Below are 17,974 nucleotides of genomic sequence, written 5' to 3'. Positions count from 1 at the left end.
CATCTGCTAGGATGGGATTTGAACCCACGATGCTGGAACATTTACCTGGAGTTCTGGATTACTCGTCCAATGATATTCCCAACAGGTTATTTCCTCACCAGTGACATTTATAGTGTTAAATATATTTTAAGTCACAAACTTTATATCAAAAACCATGTTCCACTAATTTATGCCATTGAAATATTCATTCACTTGACTCAAAACTGTCAAAAAACAACTGAAGAACCCATGCCAATTGACGAATAGCAATATAATTTGAGTCTTCTCGACCCTGGAAACCCCAAATGAAAGACTCATGCATTATAAATGCAGATTGAGTGAATGTGCACAAACGAAAATCACTAATTGTCCTCAAGTCTGACCCAAAAAACAATTTTCCCTCCTCAATATCAATTGATCAACTACTTTGCCCTTTCATTGACGAATATGGATATTGAGAAAAAGCGAACGCCTTATTTGCCGTAGGATCAAGTGCTTGAAACATCGCAAAGTAGTCACAGGAACACACCCAATAAATGTAAATCATTCTAATGCAAACCCCCTGTAAAATTCCACCTTGCACTTTTATGCTTTACTGCAAGAAATATTGGAGGTGAAATAGAGGGCGGGGGCAGGGGCGAGCACGAGAGCAAAACAGAATAAGCAAAAATGAAAATTTAACACAGGAATAAAGTGAACCAAATGTTTATGTAATTATAAAAGGTTATTTACTGCTGGATTGAAAATAGAACTAAAGCATAATGCAACCCTCCCAGAATGGTGCTGTTAAACAATTGTACCTTTATGAGATGTTTGTTGATCCATTTTGTGAACGTCTTTTTCTGAACTCTGTCACGCTCATCTGTATAAAGGGAAACAAAAGTTACATTACCATTAATAATTTAAATTTGACTACTGAAATAACACTACAAACAGGTTCTTTACTTCCTCCACAATATCTTGCCATAATTAGGTACAATCATGTTAACTTGAGCGATGAAGCACTGAAGGCTTAGAGTTAAAATGTAAATACTCTTCGCTTAACTCTAGTCTCTTGATTTCTCCTCCGCATTGTTGTTTTACATTAAAAACACAAAACAGCTGCCTCAAATCAATACTGAAGTGTCATTTTTGAAGGGAAGAATCACCTTTTTAAAATAGGCTGCAGTGAGGAATGTCTGTGCATCCTGGGGTACAGATATTGTGCGGCACATCAAACAAGAAAAAAAATCGGGGGGTGGGGGGGGGAGCGAGAGCGCGAGGGACGGAGGTGGGGGAAGAGTGAGCGCGAGCGAGTGAGTGAGCACGAGCGCACCATTCCTATCATAAACGGTAACAAAAGTACAACATGCAATTAAGGGTAGTAAAAAAAACACACACTCTTACCACCAATCCAACTCAACCTAAAACTTGATTTTAAAAAAACGGCCACGGAAACCAGAACATTACTGAAGTTCTTTTATCATTTGCATAGTTCATAAGCATAAACTATTTCTTTGTAAAACAATAATGCCCAAGGACTTTTTTCTCAAATCGTGAGAATCTTGAATTCAGTATATTCTAACAGGAGGAAAAATCTAACAATCCATTTGTTAACCTTACTTAGCAGGAGCTAGTACGCAGATTATACCCTGTGATTATACACGTAGAGAGCTCTGGACGAACTGATTTTTTTCCAAACGCTGGTAATAACAAATGGTATGTTTAAGTCAAAACACAGTTCTCAGCACAAGAATTTCTGAGAAAAGGAATAGACGATTTTATCCAAAAAAATTTTTGCAAGAGATTAAAGAACAAGCAATTCTTGTACATTTGATCTCCAGGGTCTAGTAATTCTTGGGCACTTGGCAAGACATTACTATGTAAAGTGCAAAATGCAATCAAACCCAGGACTGTGACCTCGTGTGCATGTACTCTTGTCTGCACTTCATACCATTTCTCTCACAAGGTTTCACCTTAATTGTCAGTCAGTCAGTCCAACTAAGCAATCCAAATTTGACCTTCAAACTATATAAAACCATGAATCATGATTTAATATGCTTTAATCAAGAAAGATTGAAAAAAGGCTACTGAAATGATTAAATCAAAATGATAAGTTGGAATATCCAGAATGCAAAAATCATAGCACAGCTTGAGCATTCGTTGTACTGAACCAGAGTTGCTGCAAGCATGTTCAAACTGAATTGTAAAGCTACAACTGCTCATTTCAGCAATAAAACGTTGTATCTCAGCATCTGCTCACTGAAGGGCTGGGTACCATTTCAACACTGCAACTACTAACTCCAACTAACTTTGATTTTATAGAAATGCATCATCTCTTGGATGAACAGGTGGAACCTTGTACTTTTGCTTCATTCTGGAGGTAAAAATTGACTGCAAATCACAGAAAGATCTGTATAATTAATTGGATAAATGTGGTTTACACCTAAAACACCTAAAATGTTTTCTACAAAAGTTTACCTTCTCATGAAAATGTTATGCAAACATTTCTTCCAAATAAATTAGATTCAAAGTTTTAACAGAAGTGAGGTAAAGGGATTTAGTGACGAAAAGGAGGAATTCCTGTAATATAAATAAATAGTCAGATATTATTGGTCTTAACTTATAATTAGCCTTCAACTTTGTACTGTAACACGTAGTTCAAAGTGTTATGCCAAGAGCGATGCTTTATTTCTCCATATAGAATGTTAAAATGAGATATTCATAACTACAGATAAAGGTGCCAGAATACTGAATGTTTGTTAACATGGTTCCATTATTTAAGGAAAGTGGTAAGGAAAAGCCAGGGAGCTATAAACCAGTGAACTTGACACCAGTGGTGGGCTAGTTGGAGGTTCTGGATTTACACGTATTTGGAAAGCCAAAGACAGATTAGGGATAGCCAACATAGCTTTGGGCGTGGGAAATCACGTCTGACTAATTTGATTGAGTTCAGAGAAGTAGCAAAGAGGATTGATGAGGGCAGAGCAGTGGACTCTATCCATATGGCCATCAGTAAGGCGTTCGACAAGGTTCCTCATATAGTTTGGTAAGCAATGTTAAATCACATTGAATACAGGGAAAAGTTGTCATTTGGCTACTGAACTGGCTCGAAGGTAGAAGACAGAGGGTGATGGAGGAGGGTTACTTTTGAGACTGGAGGTCTGTTACCAGTCATGTGCCACAAGGATCCATGCTGGATCCACTGCTTTTTGGTGATTTATATAAGCAATTCCGATGAGAATATAGGAGACATGGTTGGTAAGTTTGCAGATGATACCATAATTAGAGGTGCAGTGGACAGCAAAAGTTACCTCAGTACAACAAGATTTTGATCAGATGGGCCAAGGACTGGCAGATGGAGTTTAATTTAGATAAGTGTGAGGTGCTGCATTTTGGAAAGATAAATCGGGGCAGGACTTATACACTTAATGGTAAGCTCCTGGGGAGTGTTGCTGAACAAAGAGACCTTGGGGTGCATTTGAAGACACCAATTTTTATAAATCTCCATGTATGAGATTACGGAAAGCCAATAACTGCACATTAATTTATACCCTAAAGCCAATGACTGAAAATATTACAAAACAGAAGATTTCATTTTTAATTAAAAATGAAATTTTTCCATAAGAGGGGAATGATGAGTTTAAAGTTAAAAACTCATTTGGTTCACTGGAGCGTCAAAGCTACAATAGATTATTCATTTAAAACAAAAAAGGACAATACTCACTCAGTGGGGAATAGACACCCATCTTTAGAGAAAAGGCAACGCACAGGAGCAATTACACAGTAGCGTTTGCCAAGGCCAGGGATCAGGTTGGCAAGCTGACCATTTGTCTGCATTTCATATGCAAATGAAAAATGGAGCAAAATAAAATCTATATAGACACACACACACACACACAAAATGGTATATTCCACTTAGAATTAGTGATCATGGCAAAACAGTCCTAATAAAGGCAGAATCTTTGAGGGGTTTAAACAACCTTGGCTTATCATGAAGCTGTTTACAACCTATGAAGGGTATTCACAGTTGTAGGAAATACAGCAACAATTGATCAGACACACACACACACACACACACACACACACACACACACGGGTCCACAAATAGTAATGTGTTAAATGACCAAAGTGTTGTGATGAGGCAGAACAAACAAATGGCCAGAATGTTGGCGAGAATCCCCATTTTCTTCAAAATACCATGTGATTTTTTTTCAATCTGCACAGGAAAGCAAGTGGAGCTTTGGTTTAACATTTCATCTAAAAAAGGTGGCATTCACTACTAATGTGCAAGCTTAGGATTCATGCTGAAGCCTCTAAAACAGGCAGAGCAACCTTTAGTCAATCTCAGTGTGATGCCACTAAAAATCAAGAACAGTCAAAAATCAGCAACATGTAATAGCCAAGACAGGCAGTTCAGTACTGTACATTTTCAGCCACATTTCTCAGCCATTATACAAACAGTAGCCTGTTTAAAGGGCTTTTGCTACATTATTTTACCACTACTGAAATTGGATTTTTTGCACAATTAACCCAATACCTTGTTGCTACATGGTCTCTGCTGTCCAGAAGTACTGCTAAAAACCTGAGACGAAATTCAGTTTTCAGTCAGGCCTCACTTGGTATTTTAGTCCTCACCAAATAATATGGCAACAAGACAAATTTATAAACCATTTTAAACAATCACACATTACTCAAAAATGTTAATTTCTGCAATGAGGTGTTATTTAAACACTGTCATGGTTGATACCATGAGAAATACTTTGCTATTAAGAATTTACAAGGCTGCTCAAACAAAATCATACCAAGATTAATGTCAAAAAAAGGTACAAGTATGTTTTTTCTTTTAAATAATTACACATTAAACACAACATGGCTTTTAATTAAAATATTTTTGTTTATATTCTGTGCTCCATTCCATTTAAAGTTGGCAGATATTTATAGAAACCAAGCTCAAGTTGTTCGATACAACAGAACTAAAAATGTCGTATTTTTCATGTTCCATCCAAGAGAGAAGAAATGGTTTTCCCCAATCACCAATTTAAATTACCAGATTAAATAATTCACTGCCCATTATGGAGAAATTGCTGGTACAATTCGGTTCTTGTATTACTACACAAATAGGATGAGATTTCCAAGCACCGATCTAACAAAGTGAAATTCAGCTTCAGCGAGAGAGCTCAAAAAATCATTACACTACTTTGGTGAGACTTTGACTGACCACTTGTTTTATTAATTAATTAGAACAGTTAAAGTCTTAAGTAGCATCAGTACAAGAATAGAGAACAATCTTGTATGTTTTAAAAAGTGCCATCTTTAAAGGTTCTCAATACATTAAAAAAGGGCTAAGGTCGTCATTTAGGTCATTGATTTAGATTCTAAAAATCAACAGCACTCAAAAATTTCACATGTCTTCAGAGGTGCAGTGATTGACCTTCCATATTGGGCTCACAAGAGTGGGGTTAGGGGTGGGGAAAGGGGAGATGTGGTGGCTAAGGTGGACAACATGGAGGAAAGCAAAAAATGTTATTAGCTCACAATGCTGCCATTATTAAAATGTTTCCAAATTGAAATTGTTCAGTGATAAAGCCTAATAATTTAGTTGCTACAAACAGTTTCAAGTACAATATTATTATGAATACAGGATTTAGAAATTAAAACATACTGACCCATACAGCACATCAAGGAAACCAAGCTTGCATTTAGCTCCCTGTCATTACTGTAGAGACCCCATATTTTACCAGCACGTGTAGATGACATTATGCTTCGTACTCGTCTTGAAAGTTTGACAAGATGTTATGATGCAGTCAGCCAAGCGTGTTATACTGGGCCGTGAACCACTTCCTGGAAAAATTAGAATTTCTCCCGATCTTCTTTTAATTACCTTAACGGTCTGCAAACTGCCAAAATTCCAAAAGACTGCACATACGGCTAACTGTCATTCATATCTGCTACAGATGTGCACACTTTAAATCCAAAGATCAGAAAAGTATTCCATGGATTTATTAAAATCAAGTGAAATTATAGCAGAGGCAAATACAGTTAGTCTCTTAGAAAAAAAAGGTAAGAAACCGCTGCTTGTATCTGTATTTCTACAGCTGTTGTATTATCTTACAAAGTCCAGCCAGGCTTGTTTCAAGTCATCCAGTTTCCAAACCAAAAAAACTGCAGTCAAATTAAAACTCAGAACTGATGCATCTTCTTTTTTCCTCCAGTAATTAATTCTCCAGTGACCCACATTACTGAACTGAATCAGACATACAGAAGGTACTGAAATGTAGGCAGGCTACAACCATTTCCCTTTTACGCTTGGTTCATGTTGATAACATGCAGAAACTGCTCAGAGCTATAAATATCTTTTGCAGCTTGTGTATTAGCCAGGGAACCTTTAATCTGGTACAGCTATAAATTTTCTGCTGTATTCACCTGCTCCTGCTGCAATATCTGTGCTGCAATGCTTCAAACAGATTATCAGATCAACCTCCTTAAAATATGGCAGTCTAACGTCATTTCCTCTAAGCTGAAGATGATTCACAGAAATACAGAGGCAGTGAATCTACGAGTGATCTAAACACAAATTTAAAAAAGCAGCCCTAGTGGTGTCATTGGATACAGTGCCTAAAGAAATTATCAGCAGACATTTTCTACTGCACTTCTCCCTTGCTCTGCCCACACTATTCCATCCTTCCCCATTCGCCATCCCCCACACTCCGCCCTCAGCAAGATACGGAGTCTTTTAGTGTCAAGATAGTAAATTAGCACCTCTGAGTGAATAGTCAATCAGTCCATTAAAAACCATGAATATAAAACAAGGGAGAAACTCCCACCCCCACCCCCAATCTCCCGCCAAACAGGAATCATTACAACTTCCCTTTGGAACACAGAGGTGGCAAGATCTACAAGTCTCAGCAGTCCATCTGCTTTAGATTAAAATTTGAAAGAAATAGCTCACATCCTATACTTGGTATCCAACAGTCTTCCATTCACTTGTCTAAAATTCTACCCAACAACTTTGAATTTCCTATATAGCTATCTTCAATATTTCAACATATACAGAAGAATGAGTCAGTTACCTCAAACCTATCCAAAACCATTCAAGTTTGGAAGAGAAAATGTTTATGATCATTTAGCTTGTCCTCCGATCTCTAAACTCAAGAACCAGATTACCATAATATGCTGACCAGAAGTGTACAAAGCATTTCAGTTAGTGAACAAATAATTTTTAGCTCTCTCCCTCCTTTATTCTATCCATCAGATTGTAAGTCCTCAGTGCATTCTTCATTGTTTCAGTAAAAGGGTGCCTTCCAAACCCCTCTCCTGTGTCACATCCTGCTTATTCATATTGTACAAAATCTGGTCATTCCGAGAAAAATTTCCAATATAATCTGATCACTTTGCATTTAATGTTTTGTCACCAACTATTTTTCCATTCCCACCAGCATCCCCTTCCAAGTTTCAGTATTTAGCAGATTTGAAAACTTCACTTATACGCCCACTTGCAAATCACTGAGGTACAATGCAACTACTAAAAGCTGTTGTTCCACTGTGATGTAGCACCTTTTACACAACCACTTACATTCTTTTAAAGAAAGAAAGAAAGAATGCACATTCCACTGAGATTTTGCCCTACATCCCATTCTCTATTTTTCTATCTTGTAGGAGAATTTCCTGATAAAAAAGGTGTTGCAAAAGGCTCAATTAAACTCTAAACATTATTAGAGATAATGGGAACTGCAGATGCTGGAGATTCCAAGCTAATAAAACGTGAGGCTGGACGAACACAGCAGGCCAAGCAGCATCTCAGGAGCACAAAAGCTGACGTTTCGGGCCTAGACCCTTCATCTAGGCCCGAAACGTCAGCTTTTGTGCTCCTGAGATGCTGCTTGGCCTGCTGTGTTCGTCCAGCCTCACATTTTATTAGCTCTAAACGTTATTAGATTTCTTTTCCCCACAAAGTCAGTAATATGTAACTAAGACGATAGGCCTGTTCTGCACATTAGGGTAGCATGAGAAAATATAAAATGCATATAGAGTTTCAGCAGAGAAACAGGCTAAGCATTCAACTGGTCTCAGTGCAAGCATTTATGCTCCATATGAGCTTCTCATTCAACCAACTGCACCTATTCCTGACTAAGATCATAATAAACAGAAGGAAACTTTTTGCCCTTAAACCTGCACTGCAATTCAATGAGATAAATATTGATTTGATCATGGCCTTGCCAGTTCCCAATAAACCTTTGACTTGATTGTAGATATTTCTTCCACCTCCCCATGTATTTACCTTAAAAATGTAACATTTAAAAATCGTACCTATTTCAGAACCAGCAGTGCAATTTTTTAGTGTTAAAGCCAACATTCCAATGAGGCATGAGATTTCAAACTGAATTCATTTGAACCAATTTCCCCAAAGTAATTCTACTTTGTCATGGTAGGAGGAAATGCTACTGTGCAGAAAACAGAATTTAAAGTAAAATGTACTTAGAAGTTTGGCAAATAATACAAGTTTAACCCTTCAAGAGTAAAAGGAGGTAGTGATGTAATGGTAAAGTTACTGGACTATCAAGTAATCTAGAATACCAGACTGAAGTTCTATGAATACAGGTTTGAATCCCACTATGGCAATGGTGAAATATGAATTCACAAGTGTAGAATTAAAAAAAATCTAACTTAAATGTCAATCACGTGAATATGCTCAACTGCCATAAAATCCATCTGGTCCGTTAATATCCCATAGGGAAGGAAATGTGCCATTGTTAAACAGTCTGACTTACATGTGACTCCAGAAACAGTAGTTGACTCTTAACTGTCTTTGGGACAACAATGGATGGTTAATAAAATGCTGCCTAGTAAGCAACACCCAGATCCAATGAACAAATTTTTTTTTAAAAATCTGTACGATTTAATTAAGTTTCAACTGCTGTACATCTGTCACTGTACGCTTCTTTCATTGTCTGCTAACACTCGCAGCAAAAAAAAAACCAAACAGTCTTCAATTTCAGCACAACAGCTCAGTCGTTAGCACCGTAGCCTCAATGCCAGGGACCTGAATTCAATTCCACCCTCGGACAACCGGCGTGCGAAGTTTGCACATTCTGCCCGTGTCTGCATGTGTTTCCTCTGGATGCTCCAGTTTCCTCCCACAGTCCAAAAGATGTGTAGGTTAGGTGAACCTGCCTCGCCAAATTGCCCAGTATCCAAGGATGTGCAGTTTAGATGGACTGACCACAGGAAATGCAGGGTTACAGGCAAAAGGTAGGGAAGCAGGTCTGGATGGGATGCTCGAGGGCCAGTGGAGACTGAGCCAAATAGCCTGCTTCCACTCGATAGGGATTTCATGAATTTCTACTGAATAAGAACAAATCAAATCAAACAACATGCAGCAATTTATGATGCCATCTTGTTGTTTCCAAGGCAAGTTATCTTCCAGGAAACAGAGGATGAAAATTGGGGTGCTTCCTATAACAAAAGCAAGAACAATTACAAACACCATGGATAGTCAAGAAGAAACTATTAGCGGATACCTTTGAGAAATCCAAGGTTAAAAAATGGATGACTTCATCTTGTACAAAAAAAACACTTCCATCTGCTTGAGTTAAAGGTGAACTTTTAATCAGTTAATGTTATTTTATTGTTGTTTCTATTTATGCCCCTTCCTACTTTGAGGGCTGTAACAATTGATCAATCTGTTGCCAACATCCAGAAATTTGGATACATGTTTATGGACACTACCCTAGACTAACCGTTCCTTGATAACTCTTTCTTTGGGAATTGGTGGTGTTCTGAGCCCTTCACTTGCCATCTGCATAACAGAAAATGTAGAAACATTAGTATTGAAAATACAGCAATGTAGAAATCCATATATCTCGAAACTGGCAAAGAGACAGAGTGGATGTCATTTTAAACCCAGCTTTGGCAAGTACATTACGATAAATGCAGAGATTGTTTCCTTTCAAGAGTGCTTGGATAGACCAACTGAAATTTCTAGTTGATTTCTCTTCAGTTTAGTATTTTTAGTTACTAATGTTGATCAGAATTATCATCCCAACAAGAACCCCTAGTTATGTACTACAACTATCAGGCTACTATCTCATTAAACCAACATCCAAGAGTCAAACTTAAAGTGTGTGCTGTCATCTATGGAATGAAAATAATTCTCCTGATTTTACCACCATTGTCATGAACTTAAAATTATTTCATACTCCAATTTCAACTAAGGAAAAAAAATCCTGATCTTAAACCAATCTTAACTGAGTTCTATTACGAGTATGCTGCATACAGGGTTTCTTAACACCAATTAGAAGATCATGTTTTAGGTCCCAAGATACTCATTCATTGAACTTGCTCATCTGTAGTAATTGTGTGTTTCCGGGTACTGCTAGTTCAAGTATTTAAGAAATTGACCAGTTGCACTAGTGCTTTCTCTCTCATGATAAAGCTACACAGGCAACAGAATTTGAAAAAATTTCTAGAATGCACTGCAGATGCCATGAAAGATGATATCTACTTAAAATGAGGAGTTTTGAAAAATGTGACAAATGGCAACGAACGAGGAGGAATCTTTATTCTGGTCAACAGTGATATTCCCTTCTGACCAGAAACACTAACTTTTCAAAAAGACTTGGATTACCTGCTTAGTTTCGTTTCATTTTTATAAAAAAATACACATCAGCAAAGGAAGAATTCCAAATATTCAAGCATCTCAAAAATGATGTGTACTGTCATATTAAGGAATTTGGTTTAGCAATAGATTCTTTCAAAGATTACATTTGAGTCAAAGTGGAAAACAGAATCCTTTTCCTTGTTGTCTACAACATAAAAACTGTCATTCTCCACATCCCATCATCAATTTCAAAGCTGAGTCTTTGAACACAATGTTAACTGTTTCTTTCCACAGATACTGCCAGACTAATTTCTCCAGCATTGTGTTTTAATTTCAGATTTCTAGAACTCAGTATTTTGCAATATTCATATAGATATTAGGTATAAATTAATTGCATTTAGCTCACAACATGTACTGATCACTCAGGTTTAGCAAAACAAAGTGAATGCCATAACATACAGAAAAATGCCATACAGATAAAAATCTTGATTCATGATCTAGTTTTCAATGCAATCACTGCAAATAAACCAATGTCGAACATTTATTTTTTCTCTATTTGTTTGATTACAGAAACAGCAAATCCACATGATGCTAACGTGGGTATTAGCTTTTCAACTGATACCACAAGCACCCAGAACACCTCAGGCTCAACTGCAAACAGCAAAGTCAAAGTCAGTTTTCTCACATCCTTGAGCTTCATTACTTCTACAAGCCATTCTTTTTAGGTGGCATGATCATCCTTATGGCTTAACTTGCTTTTAAAAATGAATGAACTAAAGGGAAAGTGAAAAGATTCTTTCCAAAAAGAGTCACTTCACAAAAGTAATTAATTTTCATCACTGGCAATATCGGCAACTGGATTACGTTCCTACTGACTTACTGCATTATAAGTTAAATCTTTAGTTTTCTTAAATGCTTTAAGAAACATTGAAGAGGACGAGTTGATCTGAGTTTTCAATTTTCATTCCTCCTGTTGATAATTTTAACAAAACAATTTGGTGACTTTGCAAGTTATACCAAACTGATCATTTTTAAAATCAAGTAAAACTGACAGGGGAATTTTATTACAGCAGTCAATTGTTCTGCATTAAAAACCAACCAAGTACAAGTTTAAGCCAGCTACATTAAACAGTATGATATTTCAGTACTGTGACTCCATTCCAAACCAACAAGATCTTTTTTGAAATCTCAGTTCACGATTAGTCATTTCCAATTAGGCAATGAAACTTCCTTTCAGGCAGGACAGTGCAGGAACCTCGAAGGCTAGATTTTAAAAAAGTTTATTTGCATGATTGATCTCTTGCTCCATCTGAATCATGTATGACCAAGTAGAGAATACTCACCTTCTCTGCCTGGGTTATGACTGTGAAAGTACCAGATACTGGCAATGCTCAGAAAATGCCCAAGAACAAAGAGTACAGGCCCTAGCAAGGAAGAACTAGGTACTGGCATTTCTCCTCCAACACTCCTCCCTGGAGTAGGAATAGAAACTGCTGCAATGAATTCCTTTCTGTTGATGCACTTCTGTACCACTTAAACGATAAATATTTCAGCTCTTCAAATGAATAACCACAGAAGTTTCCTGAACACAGATATCCGGTGTTAAAAAGAAAGTGTTTGAGAAATAGAAACTCTAAAGCTATTTAGTTTTCAGTTTAAACTTGTGTTGTCATTACAGCCTAGTAAATTGTCACAGATTAGGAGAACTTTGTCTCTACTTGCTGATGCATCAGCTACTGACTACACATTTCTTTAGAAGATTTCTGGCATTCAAGATTAGATCATAATCCAAGTTTTCCACTTTGTTATTACCAGCCTCACTGGGGAGGTTGGTTAACCAAAAGATGAGCAGAGTTTGAAAGCTGGTCATCTAGCACAGTTTGTTTCCTGAACTTGTGGTTTGTTTTGCATTAGGTTCTGAATTTACGTTGTAATTAACTATCCTTAACATCCTTTCCTTTGGCAGAAACTTAAACACAATCAACGCAACATGCATTTATATGATGCCCATCACACAGAACAATTCTAAGGTCCTCCGCAGATGAACAACTTGTGCTTCTATGGTGCCTTTAAAATGTGAAAATTCCCCAAAGCACCTCACAGGAGCATTATCAAATAAAGTTGTACACTAAGCCACAAAGTAGCAGCATTAGCACCGACGACTGAAAGCACAATTGAAGAAATCTCTAAGGAGTGGGGTTGGCTAATAGCTCAGTTGGCTGGAGGTCTGGTTTGAGGTGCAGAGTGACGGCAACAGCATGGGTTCTATTCCCACACCGATTGGGACCACCATGAAAGTCCCAGCTTTTCAACTTTGCCCCTCACCACAGGCAAAGCAATCCTCAGGTTAAACTGTCACCAGTTTGTCTCCATCCCCTGCTGTTTATGGAGCATTTACAGACAGATGGAGGTGGAGAGATTGAGCAAGAGAAGAGAATTATAGAACTTGGGGCCTACACAGCCAAAGTCATAGCTGCTAAAAAAGGTTGGGTCTTCTGTAACTCAGGACATGCCAGAACCGTAGCAACAATTCTCAAAAATAGAGCTAGAAGAGGTTGCGACTTTTAGGAGAGGAAAAGACCAATTTGAAATTTGAGACATTGCTGGACTCTGAACCAATAGGACAGAGGGATGGGTCAGGAGATTGTGCAAGCTAGCATACCAGAGTTTGGGAAAGACAAATTATTGGAGTGGAAGGCAAAATGCCTGCTAAAGCCATGTCGGAATAACAAATGTGCAGATAAGACAGATTGTGAAGTCATGGTGAAGAGCTGGCAACAAACACTAACCTGAGCGATGAGATAAGACCAAACAGCAAAGGAGCAGGAAAGCTGACGTTTCAGATCAAAGGGTCTCTACACCTGGTTATCTCAGATTCTCCAGCAATCAGCAGTCCTACTAAGAGATAATTTGGTCTGAGTAGATTTTCAGATTGAGATATAGAGGTGGTGTACTTTTGGGGAGTAGGGACAGAGTTGCTCAAGCTGTATGGGGTAAAGGGACGGAAGGTCACAAGAACTGAGTCAAAAGATACGGAGATGTCATAAGGGATTTTCTTCTAAATTTATTCAAAGAGTACAGCACTTATGGGAAAGCTGCACTTAGCATTGCACAGGTCATGTGAAACATGCTTTTTCATTTTAGTGGGTGGGGAAAGAAAATCAGTTGGGAATACACCGAAGCAATTCACTCAATAAGTTATAAAATTGTGGATATAGGTTTTGGAAGTGTTGGGGCTACAATAGGAACACAGACTAGTAACGTTGTGGAATTAGCAGTTTCAGTAAAATACAGGATGTGAACATGACATCCCAACTCCTATACTCAATGCACTGACCGACAAAAGGGGACCAGAGTGCTCATAGCTAAAGCAGAAAGTCTCAGCAACTTTAACTCATCCTCAGTTAGGTAGAGGAAACAGGCCAACTCCCAGATCATTCTGTCTGGAAGACCCAAGACAACGTGAAGAGAATCACAGAATGGTTAGAACAGAGGTGAAGACCTTTCAGCCCATCAGACCTTGAGATGGAAGGGGAATTCATCTTGTGCTCCATACCTGTCTTAGCCTAGTATAATAACCTTGCATTTGCTTCCTTTTCAAATAATAATCCAATTCCCTTTTAAATGTGTTGAATAAACCTTATCCACAATCAGGCAGTAAATTCCAGGCCTTACGTACTCACCACATGAAAATTTTTTTTTCCTACGTTAACGCTGCTTTTTGTTTCACCAGTTAGCCTACATCTGCGCTGCCTTCTTTTCGACCCTTTGACCAACAAGAAGTTTTTTCCTATGTGGTCTTGTCCAAACCCCTCATGATTTTGAATCCCTTTCCCAAATTCCCTCTGAATTTTGTTTTCTCCAAGGAAGCTTCGCCAAACTCTGTATAACTTAATTACAATATGGCACTAACTGGTCATCAATGGACCTCCAAAGATTCCAGGGTTAAAAATCCAGCATGATATCTCTGCTGGCCAGCATGTCAGATATGTTAAAGTTAGAACCTCTGAACAAACTGACAAGAGCAATCCTTAAATAAGTATACGACAGCTGGCTGAAGGATATCTGTCACCAGACAACAGATAGGTGTGGTTGAGGTGGTGGGTATGCACACATTGTTATTTTGCAAGACAGACAGAGTTCTGAAGCCATACTGGACTTCCAACATTAACCATGTTTCACTTTCAGCAAATACCGGCGGGCCTGCTAAGTTTCTCCACCTAAAACAAGTGAAGAATGCTGTAGTTGAGTAGCTAGAAGGAAGGTCAAAAACTGACCCAACTTAGAGATAACAGGGTGCAGTTGGAAGGATGACAAAAATCAAGCATGTGTCAAATTTCAATCTTGGTAGTCACTCTATTCCTTTAGTTCCGTCATATTAGATGTGATAGAAGCCAGCTGTCGTTAGATTCAAGATCCCAGCCTAAGTGAATACAAATGCTGTGAAGACAATTTTCCATTGTCTCCAGGTAGTTAGCTTGAGGGAAAAAACAAAATATATGCTTTAAACAAAACAAATATAGCTCAGAGATAATAGGAACTGCAGATGCTAGAGAATCTGAGGTAATGAGGTGTAGAGCTGGATGAATGCAGAAGGCCAATCAGAGGATCAGGAAAGGTGATGCTTCAGGCCCTCAACATCAGCTTTATTACTCCTAAGATGTTGCTTGGCCTGCTGCATTCATCCAGCTCGACACCTCATTATCTCAGTGCAATGTAGCTTGTTCAGTGGAATGTCTGACTAGCAGATCTTTTTGATTTTATTAGTCTGAATTGCCAAGATTTGAGAGTTCAATGTGGAATTAGGGTAGCCTCTATTGTACAGAGCTCAAGCAAATACATAAGCGCACAAGTTTTTTTTCAAAAATAGCAAGCATTCGCAAAGTATTTATTTTGTTTCCCTTAGTTGAGCAACTAGTAGCACACAAGTCATCTAAGTTTATGGTTACGTTACTTCTTGAAAATAACAATCTTGTGGGAGCAGACAGCAAATAGCTAAAAAGAATGATTTTCCACTCATTATCTTGCATAGGTTATCAAAACAATCATCTCCAATCATGTAGGTGTGAAGCTCATTTAAGAGAAGAGAGTCTTCATCCTCTCGGACTCCAAATACTGGAAATAAAATGTAAAATAAATGTAAACATTAACAGATTTTGTTGCCTAAAAGTTAATTCTTTCCAAGATACTAGTATAATCATCTTGTAGTTTGCATTTTGAAGAAGATAAGTACATGGGCTATGATGAAGTGTGGCACTGGATGAACACAGCCAGCCAAGCAGCATCTCAACATCAGCTTTTGTGCTCCCGAGATGCTGCTTGGCCCGCTGTGTTCATCCAGTTCCACACTTTGTTATCTTGGACTCTCCAGCATCTGCAGTTCCCATTATCACCAGTACATGGGCTATGATGCTATAGCCATTACAGACATGGTTGAGGGGAAAGCAGGACTGACTGCTTAACATTCCAAGGTTGAAGTGTTTCAGGTGTGATAGAGAGTAATGAAAGGGGTGAGGGAGTTGGATTAAGGAAAGATTAAGGAAATGTCACAGCTGTGACGAAGACAGGACATCTTGGATGGCTCAGCCAGTGAGGTATTAGTAGAACGCCGGAATAAGAAAAATGCCAATGCTATGATGGGATTATACTACAAGTCTCCCTTTTTCCCTCCCCACTGGCTATTGGAACAGGTATGTAAGCAGATCATGGAAAGATGTAAAAACAGAGGTGTTGTAGTGATTTTCAATTTCCAATATTCACTGGGACTCCTAGTGCCAGGAGTTTGGCTGGAAACAGAATGCATTAGATGCAGAGATAGTAGGAACTGCAGATGCTGGACAATTAGACAAAAACGGTGTAGAGCTGAATGAACACAGCAGGCTAAGCAGGAAAGCTGACATTTCGGGCCTAGACCCTTCAGAAGGGTCTAGGCCCGAAATGTCAGCTTTCCTGCTCCTCTGAAGCTGCTTGGTCTGCTGTGTTCATCTAGCTCTACACTCGTTGTCATACATTAAGTGCATCCAGGAGGGATTCTTGAAGTAGTATGTAGGTAGCCCAACTAGGGAAGCCATCATACTAGGCCCCTTGAATTGGGGATTCAGCCTAACCAGGTGATCAAAGTTTCAGTGGGTGCAATGATCAGATAATTACCTAAGTTTTAAGGCAGCTACAAATAAGGAATATACTGATCCTCCAGATAAGAGTGCTAAATTCAGAAGACAAATTACAACAGTACAAAGCAGGAACAGGAAAAACAGGATTGGGGACAGCTGTTTAAAGATAAATCACATCTGATATCTGGGAGTCTTAAAAGCCAGCTGACCAAAGTTCAGGACCAGCATATTCCTGTGACAATGAAAAGGGAAGGATGGCAAGATATGGGAACCTTGAATGATGAAACATGTTCTAAGTTTAGTAAAAAAGAAAAAGCACATGCTTAACTCAGTGACATATTACAAACAGTTTCCAGATTAAAGAGTCAATCCATGCAAAATGCATTTTGCTATGAACATGGATATTAAGTCCAAACTGTACAACCAATGTTCTATACAAAAGGAATTTTGCAAAGAATTGCATCTTCAGTGATATGGTAAATTATGCTTATTTCCTCATTGCAATACATTTTTCCAAGTCTGTAATCCACCAATGAGCAAAGAGACACAGAGCTTAGAATAGTTTAGGGGAAATACTTATTGTTATTGGCAGTCTACATTTTCTCCTGTATCACACAACTGTTAGTTGTGTTGGTAATATTATCACAAGTTAACTGTGGTGAAACTACCGCAGTTCCTTAACACTTATTAGCACAACAAGCATCTAGCACTGTGGTCATGAATGAGACATGTCCATTAGACCAACGTTTAAGAAAAATCACTGATATTCAATCTGGTCAAATAAAAATCTGACATTACAGAACCCAACAATCAAAACGTTACTTGATAATTTATTAATAAAGTGCAACTTCAACCATACAACTAACTCCATTGGGTTATATCAGTTAAAGCCAAAAAAGGTACCAAGGCTTTTCTCTGAAGTCATTGCATATTTCTCTTCTGATTGGGGAAGACAGCATTGCTCAAGAGTGGGTAAACTGTGTACAAGTTTGCATTGTGGACTGGAAGGGGCAAATCTGATTAACCAGAACCTCACTGTTTGTGGGACTTGTATAATATCCAGCTGAATGCTTCCCAAACTTCTGTATCTAATGGAAAAAAGTTTTTTTTGAAAAGTATAGTTTTTTTTGCAGTAGGAATCAGATCAAATATTTAGGCCATGCCCACCAAAACCAAAACCAAAACACCAAACTTAAAAAGCAACCTCAACTGTGATCAGTCAGCCAGATTTTAACAGTAGCCATTGCTGTCTTACAACTTGCAACCCCAAATTCCATATTTTGAAGGCCCTGATCTCATAACA

At 38.2% G+C, this 17,974-nt stretch overlaps 1 protein-coding gene across 19 annotated transcripts in view; it reads right to left on the bottom strand.

Moving 5' to 3' along the window:
* The window catches only part of macf1a (microtubule actin crosslinking factor 1a), a 545,346-nt gene that overhangs the window by 332,774 nt on the left and 194,598 nt on the right, over nt 1-17,974 (bottom strand). For all 19 annotated transcript variants that reach the window (XM_059654271.1, XM_059654278.1, XM_059654275.1 and 16 more), the window contains exon 2: nt 780-841. In XM_059654271.1, the coding sequence (XP_059510254.1) occupies nt 780-841 (62 nt within the window). The remainder of the gene's footprint in view (nt 1-779; nt 842-17,974) is intronic.

This window comes from Stegostoma tigrinum, chromosome 24 (assembly GCF_030684315.1).
Source record: "Stegostoma tigrinum isolate sSteTig4 chromosome 24, sSteTig4.hap1, whole genome shotgun sequence".
Classification (NCBI taxonomy): domain Eukaryota; kingdom Metazoa; phylum Chordata; class Chondrichthyes; order Orectolobiformes; family Stegostomatidae; genus Stegostoma; species Stegostoma tigrinum.
Note: the sequence above shows the minus strand (reverse complement) of the source record. Positions and strands in the feature narration are given on the sequence as shown.